The 20393-nt window shown below is 42.3% G+C and overlaps 1 protein-coding gene across 2 annotated transcripts in view; it reads right to left on the bottom strand.

The window, feature by feature from the left end:
- RBBP5 (RB binding protein 5, histone lysine methyltransferase complex subunit) overlaps positions 1-18353 on the bottom strand; it is a 36836-nt gene extending 18483 nt beyond the window's left edge. For both annotated transcript variants that reach the window (XM_045982804.1, XM_045982803.1), the window contains exons 1-3: positions 18208-18353; positions 7163-7188; positions 6105-6277 (exon numbers count right to left, since the gene is read on the bottom strand). In XM_045982804.1, the coding sequence (XP_045838760.1) occupies positions 6105-6277; positions 7163-7188; positions 18208-18226 (218 nt within the window). In that variant the 5' untranslated portion in view covers positions 18227-18353. The remainder of the gene's footprint in view (positions 1-6104; positions 6278-7162; positions 7189-18207) is intronic.
- Positions 18354-20393: the final 2040 nt, after the last annotated feature.

Raw genomic sequence — 20393 nt, 5'->3', positions numbered from 1 at the left:
CCGCCACTTCCATCCCCACCTAGCATGGTGAAGCCAAGAAGCTTGGACATCTAACCCACCTGGCAATTAACAAGACGCCACCCTTTCTTCTCTGCTGGTACAGTGTCAAAGGAGACCAGTTAAAACACAAGATTTAAATAAGTCCTACAGTCTTACAACACAATACCCAAAATGCCCAAGTTTCAACTGAAAATGACTTTCAATCCAAGAACAACAACAACAAAAATCTCAACCTGAATGAGATAAGACAATCAAGAGATACTAACAGCAACATAATACAGATGTTAGAATTATCTGACAAGGATTTTAATGCAGTCATCATAAATATGTTTCAGTAAGTAATTACCAACATGCTTGAAATAAACGAAAACAAAACAAAACAAAACAAAGTATCAGCAAAGAAATAAAAGATGTAGGGAAGACCTGAATTTTAGAAATGAAACACAAACTGAAATAAGAAATCCTATAGATGGGTTCAGGAGCCAATGGAGAAGGAAAGAATCAGTGAACTGGAAAACAGAGTAATAATTACCCAATCTGAGTAAGAGAAAAAAACAGACCAAAAAAAAAAAAAAAAAAAAAAAATGAACAGCCCCTCAGGGACTTGTGGGACAGTAATAAAAGATCTACGATCCATATCAAAGAGTACCAGAAGAGAAGAAAGAATGCGGCTTTAAAGTACTGAAGGAATAATGGCTGAAATTTTCCCAAATCTGGCAAAAGATAGAAAACGTACAAATTCAAGAAGCTGAGCAAACTTCCAACAGGGTGAGTCCAAGATACAGAGACAAACCTCTGAAGCCTGAAGACAAAGCAAGAGAGGAAGGACATGTTACCTATGGAAGCAAGTCATGTACAGATTTCTCACCAGAAAGCATGGAAGGAAGCGGTGCACTCTTCACGCGCTGAGAGAAAAAGAGCTGCCAACCCAAATTCTACTGTCAGCAAAAATATCCTTCAGCAGCAAAAAAGGTAAATCAAGACTTTTGGCTAGATCTATCCTAAAAGGATGATTCAAGGAAGTTTTCTAAATGGAAAGGATATGATAAAAGAAGGAATCTTAGAACATGAGGGGAAAAGAACTATAAAAAGAATAAAAATATAGGTAAATAAGGTCAATTTTTTTCGCTCTGGTTTTGACATATGAACCAAAAATTGTAACACTGTCTTATGCGGGTCTCAATGTATACAGAGGAAATATTTAACACAATTATATACAAAGGAGGGTAAATGGAAATTTTACTATTTGTACACTTCACTTGAACTGGTAAAATGTCAACACCAGTTGTCTGTAATAAGTTAGGTGTACACAATGCAATTAATATCTAGTAACCACTGAAAAGTTACACAAGTGCCCTCAAAAATATTATCCAGTTCCCTCTTATTCATGGGAAATACTAAGACCCCCCAATGGACGCCTGAAGCCACCAATAATAACAAACGCCACGTAAACTGTGTTTTCGGGTACATAACATACCTATGAGAAAGTTTCATTTATAAGTTCAGCACAGTAAGACAATCAAAGTTGTCTGTGGTCTCTCGCTCAAATTCTCTTCCTGAGCGCACTCCCGTGACGGTGTGAGATGATGGAGCGCCCATGTGAGGACATGAAGCACAGGGAACGACACGGGGGCCGTGATGCAGCCTTAGGCCACTACTGCCCTTCTGACATGTCAGAATCATCGGCTGCCTAACTGTGGTTGATCACAGGTAACTGAAACCACGAAAAGGGAAACCACAGATAAGGGGGACTGCTGCAGATAAAGTGGAATTCTAAAAAATGTTCAAGAAACCCAAAGGCAGGCAGGGGGAAAAGTGAAAAACAGAATGGACAAAAATAAATAAATTTTTATAAAAATGAAAAAGAAAAAGAAACATAAGGGACAGAGAAACCCAAAACCATTATTTACCCCAATTTTACAACGAAGAGGAGCTGCGGCCGAGAAACTCGGCCGGCAGTGTACCTCCGTGGTTAAGGACGCAGGCTCAAGAGATAGGCTTATGCTGAAGCCTGGACATGACCACCTTGTAGCTGTGTGATCCTGGTCAAGTTATAGACCATTCTGAGCTTTTATTTCCTTGCCTATAACACAGGAGCAATAATATTACCTACCCAGCAAAAGACTGTTGACAAAATTAAGATTAGTATATATAAAATTTCTATCCCAATACCTGGCACATAATGATGGCTCAAAAACATTAACAATTATTTTTATCAGAGACAAGATGAATGTTTGCCCAGACTTGGGACTCAAGGGCCAGAGAAAGGCAGGGGTAAAATAAGGAAGTGAATACAAAGGGATCAAGTTCAAGTCTGCATACCAAAGGACTCTGGTACCTTTCTCACACCAGCTCTAGAACACCTACGGTCATGCTTACCCCTCAGAAACGCAAATAGAAAGAAGATCCTTCTAGAGAATGCGAACCTAAAAAAAAAAAAAAGAGGACTGAAGATCCCCTTCTTTTTTTTTTTTTTTAAAGAGTATTTATTTGTCAGCGAGAGAGAGAGAGCACTCGAGCGCACACACAAGCAGGAGGATGGGCAGGCAGAGGAGGAAGCAGACTCCCTGCTGAGCTGGAAGCTGGATGTGGGACTCCATCCCAGGACCCTGGGATCATGACCTGAGCCGAATGCAGACATTTAACCAACTAAGCCATCCAGGTGTCCCTGAAGATGCCCTTCTGTTAGGATTCACAACAAAAAAGCCAGTGACCCACCCCATTTCGGGAATGATAGGAGGGTAAGACACTGGGCTAAAACTTGCAGGCAGTGTAACAGGATGTCCATGGATAATTTCTGAAATCAACAAACCAAGAAAAAGTAACATATACATGTTATCTAGAAATATGGAGATAAATACCAGAAAAAAACAACAGACAAAAAAATGAAAGCACACAGGGAACCAGACCATACTGGGAGTGAGGAGGAAAAAGGGACAGCTTTCCTTGCTGTTCTTGTAAGACTGACAGTATAATCTGACTACAGAACAGAACGTTAACTATCATTCCATTTTTTTTAAAGATTTTATTTATTTAGGGGCGCCTGGGTGGCTCAGTCATTAAGCATCTGCCTTTGGCTCAAGTTGCGATGCTGGGGTCCTGGGATTGAGCCCCACATCGGGCTCCCTGCTCAGTGGGAAGCCTGCTTTTCCCTCTCCCACTCCCCCTGCTTGTGCTCCCTCTCTGCTCTGTCTGTCATAAATAAATTCCTTAAAAAAAATTTTTTTTGAGAACAAGGAAGAAAGTGAGAGAGAGAGAGAGAGAGAATATGAGTAAGGTGGAGGGGCATAGGGAGAGTTGGGAGAGGGAGATGCAGACATCCCGCCAAACAGGGAGCCCAATGTGGGGCTCCAACCCAGGGTACTGGGACTGTGACTCGAGCCAAAGGCAGACACCCAACCAACTTAGCCACCCAGACCCCCCATTTTTTTCTTTAAATCCTTTTGTACTATAATACCCTTTTCTCTTTTTCCCACAGTAAGCTTGTATTTCTGTTAAAACAGAAAGGACTCTAATTTTGAAAATGAAATTATAAACAAGTGAAAACTAAGAGGGGCTCTCCCACTGAAAAACATAATAATAATATAGCCAACAATTCCAAACTCCATAAACAGGTACAAAATTAGAAGCCTGGGGAAAAACACAAACACAAAACCCAGAAGCTGGGAGTATGGAGTAAAATGGCATTCAAGGTTCATGAATCACAGCACTTACCGTCTCGCAGGGACTCATAGGACAAACATTTGCAATAAAATAATAGGAGACACACAGCCATGATCTCAAACTTAAACCATTTCCCCCTAAATTCTACATTAGTATCTTCATCCAAGCCAGAAGTCTGAGGGCCATCCTAACTTTGGCACTTCGCTCGGACTCCTCATCTGACTACGACCAAGACTCTTACTTCTGTCCTCTCCTCTATCAGTACCACTTAGCCCCAGTCGTGGGGCTGCTGAACTCATCATTTCTAGCCAAGATCTCTGTACTTCCCTAATCTTCATTCTCTGTCTCCTTCAATCTCTTTAACACATGCTGTCCTAGAGATTTTTTTCTCAAATAAAAAGCTCATCATACCACTTTCTTTCCTAGCTACCTACAAGATGAAGTTCAAATTCATACTATGTACACAGCATCACCCATGAGGATCTCAGCTTCCTGGCTCTTGCCCCATCACATCTCCCACTCCACAATCCAGCTATCTTGAACTAGCTGCGGTTCCCTATTTCTCACGCTTGTTTGAAGCTGATGTACCTTTGCCTGGGCAGCGTCCTTTGCTTGGAATACAAATGGCGAACACCTATAACTTACAAAGTTTGAGGTCAGGTATTATCTTGCCTAGGAAGCCTTTCCTGACCACGGTTCTCCTCCAGGACATGGATCATCTCCTCCTTTGCACCTTCGCCTCCACTGAACCCCAAACATATTTCTTGCATGGGAACCATAAAGCTTCAGAACCTGCACCTGTTGCATAATTCATGCTGAGTGTTGCTGAATGAATGAATATGTAAGTGAAAAAGTTTATGCACAAAGACATTTACTAAAAACATGTAGCAGAGAAACTAGCAAAAAACTGTTAATAAATTATAATTTACCCATGAGAAGATATATAGCCATAAAAAGAAGTTTGTAGAGGCTATGAAAGTAGGAAACGGTCCGGTGTTACAGAGGAAAAATAGCAAAATATAAAACAGAACATAGCACAATTATAAATCCTGCTCTTTAAAAGCCATATGTAAAAACAGACTAAAATCTTTATGGTAGTAATTACTTGGGTGGTGGGACTATGGGAGATAGTAGTACTTCTTTTCACTTTGCTATATTTTTCATAATGTTCTAAATGATAATATATTCTTTTATAATAAAAATAAATGCATTATTTTAACAGGTGGGAGTGGCTAATACTCTCATTTTGCATATTACAGACAAGTTTTGGCCAAAGCTAGTTCATTAGCAGCCAGTCTTAGACTGGGATTCAGGCCTCCTCCCAATCCAGTCCTTTACAATACAGCTGCCATTTCCATTTGTGCGAAAGAAAATAGGTTACAGCTTCATAAATCTAGATCTGATTGTGGGGCGCCTGGGTGGCTCAGTTGGTTGGACATCTTACTTTTTTTTTTTTTTTTTAAAGATTTTATTTATTTATTTGAGAGAGAGATAGTGAGAGAGAGCATAAGAAGGGAGAAGGTCAGAGGGAGAAACAGACTCCCCGGGGAGCTGGGAGCCTCACGTGGGACTCAATCCCAGGATTCCAGGATCATGACCTGAGCTGAAGGCAGTCGCTTAACCAACTGAGCCACCCAGGCGCCCAACATCTTACTTTTGATTTCAGCTCAGGTCCTGATCTCGAGGTCATGAGACTGAGCCCCACATGGGACTCCTGTTCAGTGTGGAGTCCGCTTGTCCTTCTCCCTCCCCCTCTGCTCTACCCCCAGCTTACTTGTACACACTTGCTCGCTCGCTCTCAAAAAAAAAAAATAAATAAATAAATAAAATCTTAAAAAAAAAAATTTAGATCTGATAAGATGACTTTTTTGGCCCAAGCTCATTTAAAAGAAGAGCTGCCCTAAAATAAAACTTTCCAAAGCAAACACAGTAGTCACAGAGAGTAAGAAAGAGGTCAATGGGAATTTATATTACACTAGAGTTTAGCTCAATCTATTTGATAGAAAACCTTAACTATGATTCAGTGAAGGAACAGACATGCCTGTGAGCACTAAGACTGCTGGAATTCAAGAACTCGGACAAAGCTGAAGCAGATGACTTCCACGCTTCCCTCCTAATCAAGACTGTCCACTCTAAATGAAAGGTCAGTATCACAAATGCTACTACAGCTGCAACCTGTAAATATCTCATCTCAGCACTGAAATATTCTGGCAGAACCCGACGCAGATCCACAAGTACACTCAACGTCTCCCCGACAAAGGTGCTCCAAGGACGGCATTTTTTCAAGGTCTACAGATGCCATGAGAAATTGTAACTAATGACTGAACACTTCAAACTCTAAGTATTAAAATATCTAGTACAATGAGATTGACAATTTCACAGTCACCATTCATCCCCCTAATTCAACTCATACTCAACATATTAATGTTAAAATTCCTTACCATAAAGAACAAACGGGATGGATGTGTGCACTAATTATTTTAGCAATGCCTCTTGTCAAGAAATCCCAGATGACGATTCGGCCATCATTACAGCCAACTGCAAGCAGCGTGCCCCACCTGTTAAAGGTGCAAGTCAGGGCCATGCTGATACAATCCAAGGTTCCATCAGCTTCCTAAAAATTAAAACGAATACAAGAATATAGGCAATGCCATCCAGGTACCCAAATTATTTCTTAAAGACTCTCTATCACCTATATGACAATTCTCTTTAAATTATGACGTATGCCAAAAGAAACTCTATGTGTGTTCTTGTACCTATTAAACTAGCCAAAACAAGAAGTAAGTGATAAACAGATGTGATAAATCCCATTCATTACCAGTATGACTTTGAACCCACTGTGCAGGGCAATTAGGCAAAATACAACAAGATTCACTGAAAAGAGTCATCCTACTGACCCAATAATCAGTTCTTGGGATTTAGTCCAAGAAAAACAGTTTAAAACAAAACCCCTAGAACAACCTGTATGTGCAATATTAGGAAAGTCAAATACATTATTTTGTATTCGTAACAAGCCATTTAAAATAACCATAATGACTACACTGAAACACATTTCAAGTATTACAAAATATTCTCACATTTAAAAAAGTAAGGTAGAACATACATATTACTACTATGCAAAAACACTGATTGAAACTAGAAAAGCACTAAGGGAAAAAACCCTACATACAGGTGGTAGTACTGATTGTGAAAAATCCTTCAAAGTATTGTTTTTAATTTACTGGGAAATGAACTGTGTAAAATTAAAACGTTATGGTGAGATTTCCCACCAATATTGCCTATATATTTCCTCTATTCTCAAAATTAAACATTGAGTTCCTTATTATAGCAAAAGAGGTATCATCATACTTAAAGCTTCTACTATCAAAGAAAAGTTGGGGGGGGAGAATCAAATAACATTTTCCACTCAAACACAAAAGACAGCAAGTTATCATACTCTTAAATTCACAATAAGATTATACTCTTAAAAAAAAAAAAAAAAAAAAGACTATACTCTTACCTCTGGATAATTCTGCCCAAAGGACTCTGCAACAAAGCAAAGAAAGAGTTCATGGAACATTTGCAACATAGCAGGAATCTCCCAGCTCACAAACTGGCAGACACAATGGCTTGCGGAGTGTGGATGGGAACTGCCTCTGGCTCCAGGACTTTGGGGGGGGGCGGTGTCACACCTATTTTCATCATCATACCAAGATGGCATCTGCCTCTTTACTCTCCTGTGTCCCACTCGTGAGGCCACAGCACCAGTGATGAAACAGAGTGCATGCAAAAGTAGATGCAAGAATTCTACCAACCTCTACTTAGGCAAGCAGTAAGGACAACTTGTAGCTGTAAAGCATTGCTCTTCTCACTAATTTTGTTTTAGAAAAGTTATTTTTTGGGATGCCTGGGTGGCTCAGTGGGTTAAGCCTCTGCCTTTGGCTCAGGTCATGATCCAGAGTCCTGGGATCGAGCCCCACATCAGGCTCTCTGCTCTGCGGGGAACCTGCTTCCCCCCTCTCTCTCTGCCTGCTGCTCTGCCTACTTGTGATTTCTCTCTCTGTCAAATAAATAAGTGAAATCTTTAAAAAAAAAAAAAGAAAAGAAAAAGAAAAGTTATTTTTCATAATGTTATTTATGTAAACAGGTAATGGGGTTATGTTGGTTATTTTGAATTACAAACTTTTAAATATCTAATCTGTTAAACTATCTCAAGTCGGATAAACTCTCTAGAACCTTCATTAACAGCAGCCAACCAGCAGTGGCCACTTACCTTCCTAACAATGACATTTACCTTGTCACATAATCTGGTAGTTGATTAAAGATGCAATTCTCTACTGTCTATATTAATTTCTTAAGCAAACGACATTTGGCGGCTAACACCCTTAGCATGTTTTTCCCGTCTGAAATGCAGTGTTCACACAAGTCACAAACATCTCGAGCTGCAGATGACAGGCAGGATGATACCGCCTGCTTCTCCGAAGTGTCCGGGTCAGCATGTACTTTTAGCATTACCTAAGTATTTTATTAGTGGTTTTTTTTTTAAATTTTTTTTTTATTACAGTGGTTTTTAAACTATACTGAGAACTACAGATCCATGAAAGTTGTTTCACACATAAGGCATCCAAATCAGATTTCATCTAAAAAAAAGTCTATTCCTTAAAAAAAGTCTGAAACCCAGTTTTATTAGACTGTCCTTTATAAAAATGTAATTAAAAACGAAAGATCAGGAGCTCCTGGCTGGCTCAGTCAAAGAGCATGCAACTCCGGATCTTGGTTGGGATCATGAGTTTGAACCCCAGGCTGGATTATAGGGATTACTTAAACCAAAAAACAAAACAAAACAAAACAAAAAATGGAGGAGGAAAAGAGGAGGGGAGGGAGGAGGAATAGAAGGAGGAAAGAAAAGTAAAACAGTAAAAACATGAAAAAAAAAAAAAGCCCTACAATAAAGAACACTAAAAGATGGAACTAAACGCAAATGTCCCCAAAAGGTAATTATCTTGATGTATTGAATGTGAACCAGATTTAAGGTGGCTGACTGCATTCACTTATGAAAGAATGAACTGAAATGCTGAAACCAGTAGAGAGATTTTATTTTTTTAAAGATTTTATTTATCCATTTCAGAAGGAGAGAGCGCATGCAAGTTTGGGGTGGGAGGAAGGACAGAGAGAAGCAGGCCCCCAACCAAGCAGGGAGTCAAGGTTCACGACCAGGGCAGAAGGCAGATGCCCAACCGGCTGAGCCATCCAGGCGCCCAGATGGAAAGGTTTTTGAAAGAAATTTTCTGAAATTACTGAAGTAATACATGCAATACAGAAATGTGTAATCAACAAATGATCGCTTCCTCCCTGCATCGCACTCACCAAGATAAAAGCTTCCATAAATTTCCATATGCTTATATAAGTAAATCTAGAAGCATATATTTGTATAGCATTCATGTTCATAGTTGTGTTTTTTAAATAAAAACAGGAGAAACAAGGATAAGGGTCAAGGGCACTCCAGTCTAACGGCAAGATGCACTCTAATGTACATCCTGAGTCAAGAATGTTTGCGCAACAGCCACACGATCCTATCTGTAGATACTGAAAACACATTTGCTAAAACTCCATAATCACTTCTAATAAAAGGAATAGAGGACTACAATAAATGATAAAATCTATCAAAACACAAATTCTACCAAAATCTACCAAAAACACAATTATCATTCCAAAAGGTGAAATATTAAAACCATTTCAATTAATATCAGCAACTAGGAAGGGATATATCATTACTAGTTAATATCATACAAGAAATGAAATAACTGGTTTAACCACTGAATATAAGGAGATAAAACTATTTCTCTTTTGCTGTCACTGAATACTACAAAAACACAAGAGACTCTAATAAAAAACTATTTAAATTAATAAGAAAATAGGGAAGGGGCTTCTGGCTGGCTCAGTCAGAAAAGGGAACAACCTCTGGTCTCAGGGTCATGAGTTCCACCCCCAAGTTGGGTGCAGAGTTTACATAAAAATAAACAAACTTTTTTTTTTTAAAGATTTTATTTATTTATTTGACAGACAGAAATCACAAGTAGGCAGAGAGGCAGGCAGAGAGAGAGGAGAAAGCAGGCTCCCTGCTGAGCAGAGAGCATGATGTGGAGCTTGATCCCAGGACCCTGAGATCATGACCTGAGCCGAAAGCAGAGGCTTAACCCACTGAGCCACCCAGGTGGCCCAACAAACTTTTTTAAAAAACAAGAAAATAGGGTAAGGTGGCTTACTACAAGAAAAATATTCAAACATTCATAGATTTTCTTTACATTAGCAATTAGTATCCAAAAATGGAAATACAAGGAAAAATTCCACTCATGATAGCTACAAACGTTTAAAATATTTAAGGAACAGGTCGTAAGGTAATAAGGAAGACTATAAAATCTTAAGAAAGATTTTATATGTATGTATGAAGAAAACTATAAAATCTTAAGTAAGGCCATTAAAACCTAAATAAATGAAAAGACAATCTACATTCTGGGATGGGAAAACTTAACTTTAGGCTTTCCCTAAAAATTAATAAATGTCACATAATTCCTGGTGGAATAAAGACAAATGTGAAAAAAAAAATTCTAAATGTAGTATAAGGCTGCTGATATACGATAAAGGTGGCATTTCAATTTAGTGGAGGATTATTTAACATATAGGCAATGACAAGGGACCATATGGAAGAAGGAAAAAGTAATTCCTCTCATATTACATATCAATTTCAGGTAAATTAATGTTTTTAAAGAACAACAATCTTAGAAGAAAATCTAGGAGACTCCATGTATTATCTAGGGTAGGGAAGACCTTAACCAAGTGAGGAACACCAAAAGAAAAGAGAAACAGGTTTGATTAAATAGAAATTTAACATTCTGCATGGCGAAGTTCCCATAAACAATCCAAGATTTAGAAACAAACTTTCGGGGTGCCTGGGTGGTTCAGTGGGTTAAGCCTCTGCCTTTGGCTCAGGTCATGATCTCAGGGTCCTGGGATCAAGCTCCACATCATGCTCTCTGCTCAGCAGGGAGCCTGCTTCCTCCTCTTTCTCTCTCTCTGCCTGCCTCTCTGCCTACTTGTGATCTGTCTGTCAAAAACAAATAAACTCTTTAAAAAAAAACTTTCAAGGCAGATGACTGATAGGAGTCGATACCTGTATTACAAAGCAACTTTATACATCAGTAAGAAAAAACAACCCAAAAGACAAAAAGAACATAAATAAAAATGAGATGCCACTTTCATCCATCAAACAGGTAAATTTGGGGGCACCTGGGTGGCTCAGTCTGTTAAGCATCTGCCAGGTCATGATTAAGCTCAGGTCATGATCCCAGGGACCTGGGACTGAGTCCCACAACAGGCTCCCTGCTCAGCAGAGGGTCTGCTTCTCCTTTTCTCTCTCCCTCTGCCTCTCCCCCTACTTGCACTTATGCTCTCTCTCTCAAATAAATAAATAAAATCTTAAAAAACAAACAACAACAACAACAAAAAAAACAGGAAAATTTAGGGAGAGAACACCTGGGGGTGGAGGAGAGGGCACAGGGACATTTTTAATACATCACCTGTAAAAAATGGGAATTACTATAGCCTTTTGGAAAACGGATCTGACAGCATCCATTAAAAGCAAAACATAGGGGTGCCTGAGTGGCTCAGTCGTTGAGCGTCTGGCTTCATTCAGCTCAGGTCATGATCCCAGGGTTCTGGAATTGAGCCCCACATCAGGCTCCCTGCTTGGCTGGAAGCCTGCTTTTCCCTCTCCCACTCCCCCCGCTTGTGTTCCTTCTCTCGCTGTGTCTCTGTCAAAGAAATAAAAGCTTAAAAATATATATAGAGAGAGGGTCCTTACCTCAGCAATCCTACGAAATCTAATCTCCATAGATGTAAACACAACAGTGGGACAGAAGTACGAATATTTCAAGTATTGTTCTTGGTGGCCAAAAAAACAAACAAAACCTACCCAAACTGGAAACAAGGTAAATGTCCATTAACAGTGGAACAGATGAATAAATTACATTGTATTCTAATACAAAAGTACTTATAAATTATGCTAATTCCCTTAGTGAAATTTGCATTGGTGTTACCAAGTAGAAAAAAAGGCAAACACAAAGTGTTTATTATATAATCTCATTTTTTATTATCATGTGTGTGAAAAATATGGAAGGAAATACATGGGATTATCAACAAAAAGGAGGCGGCAAGGGAAAAAAAAGATCACTTTTTTTCCAAAACACATGGGAATTTTACTGTTGAAATTATACATCGTGTGTGTCTACATGAATGCGTTAAAATCCATCAGCTCTAGCTCTCCCAAAGCCTACAAACAGTATCCCACAGTGTTAACTGAAGAAGGCAAGTTTCAAATGTGTATAAAAAGATTCTATTTCTGTAAAAAAGCGAAAACAAGCCCTAATAAATCTGTTTAAACATTTGTGTGAGCAAAGAATAAGCTATAGAACGAGAAACTCTAGAAAGTTACCATTTGGGGAAGGGGAGAAAGACAGTTTTTCTGTATGCGTGTTTGAACTGTTTCCACTGCTGTGATAAACACGTGCTGCATTTGTTCATTTGAAAAGCAAGAGATTAAAGAACCACAACAAGCTTTCCAGACTGACACACTGGCCCATCACTTCTCTGAAGGGCTCAAACCTGCACTTACCATGAGCAGCCACCGCTTCCTGAACGCTTACGTGTCCAACTCCGCACTAAGGTCTTTTATATATTCCCTTTCGTCCTCTCAATTCGTGAGTAAGGGATCACTGCTGGCACCCGCTGCACCCCAAGACCTGACCTTTACTGCCACCTGCTTGTTACTCACCAACCCTCATCCCACGTTTTTGCTCAAGCTCTTCCTTCCCATTCATCTCTCCACTCGGGCAAATGGAAACTGAAACCCTCACGGACAGGGTCCAGACCACTTTGAGCATAACCCTTGCCTGGTGCCTGTGCAGACAGACTGTGGAGTGACCTCCAACGACCTTAACCTCATTAGAATACTAAATCTCCGCCCAAGGAGGAGCACAGGCCTCATTTCCATAACAATGTCTGTACAGCAGGTTTCTTTAAGGGAGCACAGGTGGCTTTCTGCTCACCTCTACACGCAAGGACATGGCTTCCCAACTAAATATTCATCCAAAAACCCTAAGTAGAAGGAACCATTCACACTTGCTCAGAGGATAAATGGTTTTGGAAGTTATTCCCCATGATCTCCTTACTTGCTTCAAATAAAGTTTACTTTGTGCACCAGCTCCACGTGGTGCATCTGTGACTCGCCAAGGAGCGAACTCTGTTGGGTCAGTGACACTATTACATTCCATTTCACAGGTAAGTCACTTCCCAAGTGCACACAGTTAAAACCTGGAACAATCGGAACGTGACCCAGAAACCATACTCTTAACTGTAACTACACTAAACAGCCTCTAGAATCTTGCCTGAATTTGACCTCAAGGTTATTAATCTATCATCTGTAAAACACAACACAACCCCCCTTTTTGAAAGTCAAAATGTGCCCATCTGCTTTCCTTCTGTACATCTTCCCTTCTCTCCCCACATCTCAAAGATCACCACCAATTACTCCCTCACGGCCATGGAATGGAATTTAACCAAGAGAAGTGAGCTCAGCGGCCTACCGAAAATTCCACCTACTGAGGTGAGGATTTTTCTTAGCAACACCCAGTGTTCACTTTATTTGTTCCCAAAAAACCATCCCTTTTCCCAGAGAAGACAAAAGAAAAATTGGAAGTTAAGCTTCCCACCTCCCTTTGCCAATGAAGCCCACAGGGAGCACACGAAAGGTCTCTGCTGAGTGCTGAATGAATAACTGTGGTATTACACCACCCAGCCCAACCAAGCAGGAAACTCTTTTAGTCTTCACTCTCCACAGAGTGTCCCAAACCCTTCCTAGTCGCCTCACTTTTACAGTCGTGGCCTTCCACCACATTCGTCTTCCTGACACTGTTCTTCATAGCCTGTGCCCCCTTCAGACCTTCCCTTCGGCTAAGTGCCCTTGTTATTTAGCTGCCTTTTCGGAATCTGAGTTTACAAGCTTCCGGCCCAGCCACACAGGCTCCCTCAGGGCCCTCCTCCTTTCTGTCCTGTGAAGATCCTTTCTCCAAACTGCCCTTCCGCTTTCCAGGCCCTTTCGGCCTTCTCCCTCTAGGTCTCCTGACATGGAATAAGGTCTGTTCTCAACACAGCTGAACACCCACCTCCTTAAAGACCTGATTATCACCAGCTCTAAAGCTACACAGATCTCTTCTCCCAATGGCCCTATTATTTTCGATTCCAACCCATTCCCCTCTGTTGTAATGGTTAGGAGCAGAGTAGCAATTTCCATTCTGTTTCCTCAGTCTGACAGGCGAGGACACAGGCAAGGGCATTCTTCCAGAGAAATGCAATTCCCAGTTATCTAGATAACTAATCCCGCCCCGCCCTCATCCGATCCCTCCACCAACATAATTACTATGTGTCCTTGACTCCAGCCTCGCCTCCCTCACAGAGCTGCCACAGCCAACTTTCCAAGACTCGAATCTCACCTGTCACTTAGCTGCTTAAAATCTTCACCCAACTATATACTAAACTTCGAAGCATTATTTTTAAAGATTTTATTTATTTGACGGAGAGAGAGATCACAAGCAGGCAGAGAGGCAGGCAGAGAGAGAGGAGGAAGCAGGCTCCCTGTGGAGCAGAGAGCCTGATGCGGGGCTCGATCCCAGGACCCTGAGATCATGACCTGAGCCGAAGGCAGCGGCTTAATCCACTGAGCCACCCAGGCGCCCCACGAAGCATTATTTTTAAAAAGTGATTTCATTCTGGCCCCTGCCAGGGTTATACTCTCCATGTGTGGCTAACTTCTCATCAGCACCTCGCATAGAAACTCTCATAACCCGCCCTAAGCACCAGCTGTAGATCACTGACCATTTCTTGAACGTACCATATGCAGACATGCCTCAGAACATCTGTCCCAACTACTCCCTGCACTGCTAATCACCTTCTCTATCTTGTCCCTCCGGAAAAACCCTTCTCTATCTGCACTGTCCGGGTTAAATGACGCTTCCTCTATAAAACCATCCCCAAATTCTACCGCCAACCTCTACACTGCAGAATTAATTGCTTTCAGCTGAACTCCCATAATGCATTCACTTATTACGGTTCCATATTAGACACAATTATTTATGTTTCACTCCTCCTAGTTCTACATATTTATTCAGGGCAAAGGCTGTATCTTATTTTGAGGTCTTTCAAACAGTAGGACCCACCCCACCATAAGTGGATAAATCAATTTAGGGAGCCCCAACAAGTTTTTTCAATAGATTCGAACAGAAGACATCAGAGGACACTGAGCATAACAGGTATTAACTATAATTTTGAGAAACTTAGTTATATATATATTTGTATATATGATGGGTTGTGATAGAAAATAGATTTCCTGGGCATCTTGGGTGGCTCAATTGTTTGAGCATCTGACTCTTGATTTCAGCTCAGGTCACATCTCAGGATTGTGTCATCGGGCCCCTGCATCCGGCTCAGCACTGGGCATGAAGCCTGCTTAAGATTCTCTCTTTGGGGCGCCTGGGTGGCTCAGTGGGTTAAGCCGCTGCCTTCAGTTCAGGTCATGATCGCAGGGTCCTGGGATTGAGTCCCGCATCCGGCTGTCTGCTCAGCAGGGAGCCTGCTTCCCTCTCTCTCTCTGCCTGCCTCTCTATCTACTTGTGATCTCTCCCTGTCAGATAAATAAATAAAATCTTTAAAAAAAAAAAAAAAGATTCTCTATCTGCCTCCACTCCCTTCTCCCTCTCTCTCAAAAAAAAAAAAAAAAAAAAAAGAGTTTTCTTCCTGTGAGCTGTAGTAAAAATAGTTTTGAAAAACTCTTATGTAACTTTCTATCTCCAGTGCATATTGTCAGATACCCAACAAGGGCTCAGAAGTGACTGCAGAAGTAAAATCACTATCTTGAGAGTTACATTAACATCACGTTATCATTCCCGTCCTTTATCCGGACAGATATTCTTTTCCCCGCAGGCTCCCACAAACCACTTCTGTTCTTGTGCTTTTTATCTCCAACTTTCTCCTTTAAAACTCAGTAACTTCCATAGAAATGGAGATTTCCAGACCCAGCTTGGTTTTAAATTGTTTAGCCTTCTTGGGGTGGCTCAGTCAGTTAAGCGTCCCAATTCTTTCAGTTCAGGTCAGAATTGCAGGATGGAGGGATCAAGCCCAAAATCACGCTCCACACTAGGCGCGGAGTCAGTCTGCTTGTCCTCCTCCCTGTGCTCCTGCCCCCAACATGCACGCATGCACATACTAGCGTGCACTCTCTAATAAATAAAATATTTAAATATAAATAAACTGTCTAACCTTCCAATGCTAAATATTCCTAAATTTCACCCTCATGAATCTTCTATATCATTCAAGGAAAATCTTTCCCATGACCACTTCTTTCATGTACTAGCCTATCTATCACTTTTCCTCCATCCTGAAGTTTTTAAAAATAAGGGTCGACCTCTGCCCTCCACTCCGTCTTCCACGCCTTCCAAAATGACTGTACTCTGGCTTCCACTCAAGTTGCTCATGGGTGCCAAGTGCCCAGGGACTACACAGAGCAGCCCTTTCCCAGCTTTCAGCATCAACTACTCTACAAGTGGCTACTGAGAGCACGACAACGTGGATCCACCTCTACGTGGATAAATCTAGGGAAGCACTCAAAAATTTGCCTAGCTCATAATAAGTAAAATATAATTCTTAATTTATTATCACTTATTTGTCCTCTTAACCCCAAAATATAGGCAACTGCCCAAGATTCTGCCCTCAGCAGTTTTCTCTTTCTGCCCCTCCCACCTTTTCCCCTGGTCTTGTCATCCATCCACTCACAGGGTTTCTTCAACAACCCACCTGCAGGGAAAGTACACATCTCTCTCATTAATCTAAACCTACCTCCTGAACCCCAAACCCACACTCAACATGCCCAATGCTGTCTTTCCCCAAAGTCCTTAAATGCTCATCAGTAACACCACCATTGGCTCCCATGATTTTCACCTCATAGTTCCTCACCACTGATGCCCCTACCACACGCAATCAATTCTCAAATTCTGTCAACTCTACCTCCTCAGGGTCTCTTTGTTCCATTTCCTAGCTCAGGCCTTCTTTATCACTCATTTACTCTAGCCGTCCAAACTGGTTTCACGCCATCCAAGCCTCAACAACATGTTGCTGTCAGATAAATCTTAATAATAAATAAATAAATAAATAAATAAATCATAGCTCTGATCAAGTTACTTACCAGGTCAAAACCCTTCAATGGATCTGCCCTACTTTTCTTAAAAAGCACACACTTTTCAGCTAGGCATTCAAGAGCCTCCACAGAACAGACAGCATCTGCTGGCCTTCATTTATTCACAGTACCCGCAACCAGGCCAAGCAGGAACATTTTTTGGGTGTTCTCTCACTGATGTCTTGGCTCAAACATTCCTAATAAGCATTTCTCCTTGTACCTTCATGCTTCAGTCTGCCACTTTTCACCGGTCTTAAATGTCTACTCAAAAGTCCAACTCCTCCATAGAATTTTTGTTCCTGGATGCCCTTCTTCCCCAGCCTCAAAGACATTCACTCTCTCTCCTAAATGTTCTTAGCACTTGGTAATGACCCTTAAAGGCCTATGTTCTGCAATATATTACGGCTATTTAGATAATCACCTTAAGCTCCTTAAAGGTAAGGACCATTTCTTCAAAATCTATGTAGCCCTTTTAACACCCAGTACAACTTCTGAGATTTGTTTTTCTAAAGAAATTTATCTTTACATCAAGTCTTTTAGGAAATCTGGAAAACCTCAGACACCCCTAGGCTATCAGGCTAAACACCTAATGAAAACCTAGAAGAAAAGACCTAAGTTTTTAAACAACTTGGGTAAGGGATAAGGAGGAAATGACTCAAGTGAGCGTGACAAAAATCAACTGCTTCTGTAGTTCTGTGTTGTGCACACCGTCCCTGCTACTTGAGGAGCTTAAACAGAAAATCAAGATAATGATTCCAGGGCCAACTATGCCATTTACTCACTTGATGCCTTCCAGTCACTATCCACTAAGACTTTTTTCACCTGTCCAAAGAGGGACTTCAACTAAAAGATCTCCAAATCCCCCTCCTTAGGCATCCCGTACGTCTACAAAACAATCTAAGTTTTCCAGGCACCCAAACCCCTGACAAGTCTTCCAAGCTTCATCTCAAGCTTCACATCTCCCACACTCCTTCTTCTCCAAAACTCTGGTCCTGCCTGGTCTGGGCTACTTCAGCACCTTTGATCCTTGTACTCAAATCGAAGCCACAAGCTGTCTGCGCCTACCACTCCAGCACTGATCTGAAAGTAGCCTCGGGAAAGGCAATGCATTCTGCTTAAGCCGAAGCTGGGCTGCCTCCTCCCGCTGCTGCTCCGTAAGAGGAGCGCCCAATGATCCCCAGCAGAACTATGTCTCTAAGGTTGCAGCCCGCGTCCTTCCCGCCCAGGTTCCCTCCTTTCCAGGACCAAAAGGTTTTCTAAGACGCAACCACAGCCCTCCTCACCCAGCAACTCGAGGTTCATCCCTGAGGACTCCGGCCGCCTGGTCTCAGCTCCAGGAACGACGCCTTTTCCCCCCGCCTGTTTCTGAGACCTGCGTGTAAGTGGGGGGCGCCGCAAATGGCTTAGCGCAAGCTCCGGAGACTTTCTGGCTTAGAAGCCCCCGCGGCATCCGCTTTCTTCCCCCGCCTTCCTTGTTCGTTTCAAGTGGGCTGTCCATATAAATGCCTCACCAAAAAGAAGAACAAACTCTCTCAGAATCATTTGAGGACGCTCTTGACTAAGGGACAAAAATGTTATTGTCAATTAATACTTTAAAAAGTGCGAGTACTTGAGGCCATTTTCTGCCGAATCATATACGTGAGCTACAAATTTCAGGCATATAGTTAGACTACTAGTCGGTGCGGTGTTGTGTGTTCAGCGGCCAAGTCCCGGCCGGCTGCTTCCGAGGCCGCGAGAAAGGTTCCGGGCAAAGTCCGAGGGACTAGGAGAGCGGGAAGGGTCGGCCGCGGTTCTCGGGTGTGGAGCGTGGCTCTTAGTCCCCAAGGCGCGTACTCGTCAGTATGTATGCTTCAGTCTCCTGGAAATTACTTCCTATTTGTAAGGCTGTGCCATTGGTCCCACGGAAATGCACGATAGCATTTGTTAGGCCTCCATCCAAGGCTTTACAGCGTACCCAGCCCTGAGCAGGACGCCGAACACGGAGTGGAGGGAGAGGCGGGCTGAGTTCCCCGGAGCTTCCCCGTGGAAGGAAAGGAACGGCGTAGGCTTTCCGGAAAAACAGGACTGGAGCTAGGTGCCCCCCGCCCCCGGTGTATTAACGCCCCTAATCCCAGCTCCCCCGGTGGCTAACCCCGCCCCTGGGGCCGTCCCCCCCCCCCCCCCCCCCCCGGGCCTCAGTGTTCTTGCAGGTAAAAGTGAGAGCGGTCCTGAGCGTCCCTGCAGGGTTATTGGGAAGGTTAGATGAGCTCCCAGTTGAGAAGCGCTTAGGACAGCAGGCGCGCCGTAGAAGGTTAGCTGCTCTAACTGACGAATCACTTTACCCAGAATTATTTCATCCTGAGGCCCTTCAGGCAGGTGTCAGCCCCGTTTGACCACATTCAGTAACTGAGGCTCAGATCACGGGAGGCGGTTCAGCGTTCGTTCGCATCTCCGAAACGCGGCGAGACGACATCCAAAATACTGTAGTACCAACAGCGGCAAACACGAGTGCTTCCCTGCACGCCCTTGTCATCGTTCGTGATCACGAGTTCTCTCGAGCTCTGCCAGCGGGGTAGCTGGGGAAATGTCACTGTTATATTTATTTCGGGATGAGCCTGAGCAACTTTTCACATGTATCCATGTGTGTTTTTCTCCTCTGCGAGGTGGCCTGCTCATGAGCTTTGCCTGTTCGGATGCAGTACTTGTCTTGTAGGATATTTAAGCGAGGAATAATGTGACCCGAGGGATGTTTAAGAAGGAAAAAAAGGACGGTGTGAAGTAGGATTGGTTTAAGGAGTAGAAAGCAGGTAGATCACTGCAGTAATCCTGTGGAGAGCTGAGGAAGACCTGACTCAAGGCGAGGACAGAGGGAAAGAGGAAGGCAATATTTAAGAGAGGGGTAGGAGACAGAACTGATAGAATGGGAAAGATCTCTTGTATATGGAAAGCAAGAACGTCAAGGGACTGGCTCAACTTCTAGGTTTCTAGTTTGATGGGGGACTCCGTTTGACAGAGCAGAGAATGCAGGAAAAGGAACAGCTTTGGCAAGGTTGATGGAGAACCCAGACTGGGACGTGTTAGGTTTGTTTTTGTTTTCCTTTTTTAAAGAGGTGTTCTCCTTTTTTTTTAAATATAAAGATTTTATTTATTTATTTGAGAGAGAGAGTGCATGCAGAGGGGAGGAGCAGAAGGAGAGGGAGAAGTAGGCTCCCTCCGAGCAGGGAGCACAATGCAGGGCTCCATCCCAGGACCCTGAGATCATGAGCCAAAGGCAGAGGCTTAACTGACTGAGCCATCCAGTTGCCCCATGGGACATGTTAGGTTTAAAGAGCCTTTGAGAAATGCAAGTGACCATCCTGACTTGGTGTTCAAAGAAGAGGTTTAGGGGTGCCTAGGTGGCTCAGTGAGTTAAAGCCTCTGCCTTCGGCTCAGGTCATAAAAGAAGAAGAGGTTTAGGCTAAAGATGAACTATACTTCATCAATTCTAATA

This window comes from Meles meles, chromosome 17 (assembly GCF_922984935.1).
Source record: "Meles meles chromosome 17, mMelMel3.1 paternal haplotype, whole genome shotgun sequence".
Classification (NCBI taxonomy): domain Eukaryota; kingdom Metazoa; phylum Chordata; class Mammalia; order Carnivora; family Mustelidae; genus Meles; species Meles meles.
Note: the sequence above shows the minus strand (reverse complement) of the source record. Positions and strands in the feature narration are given on the sequence as shown.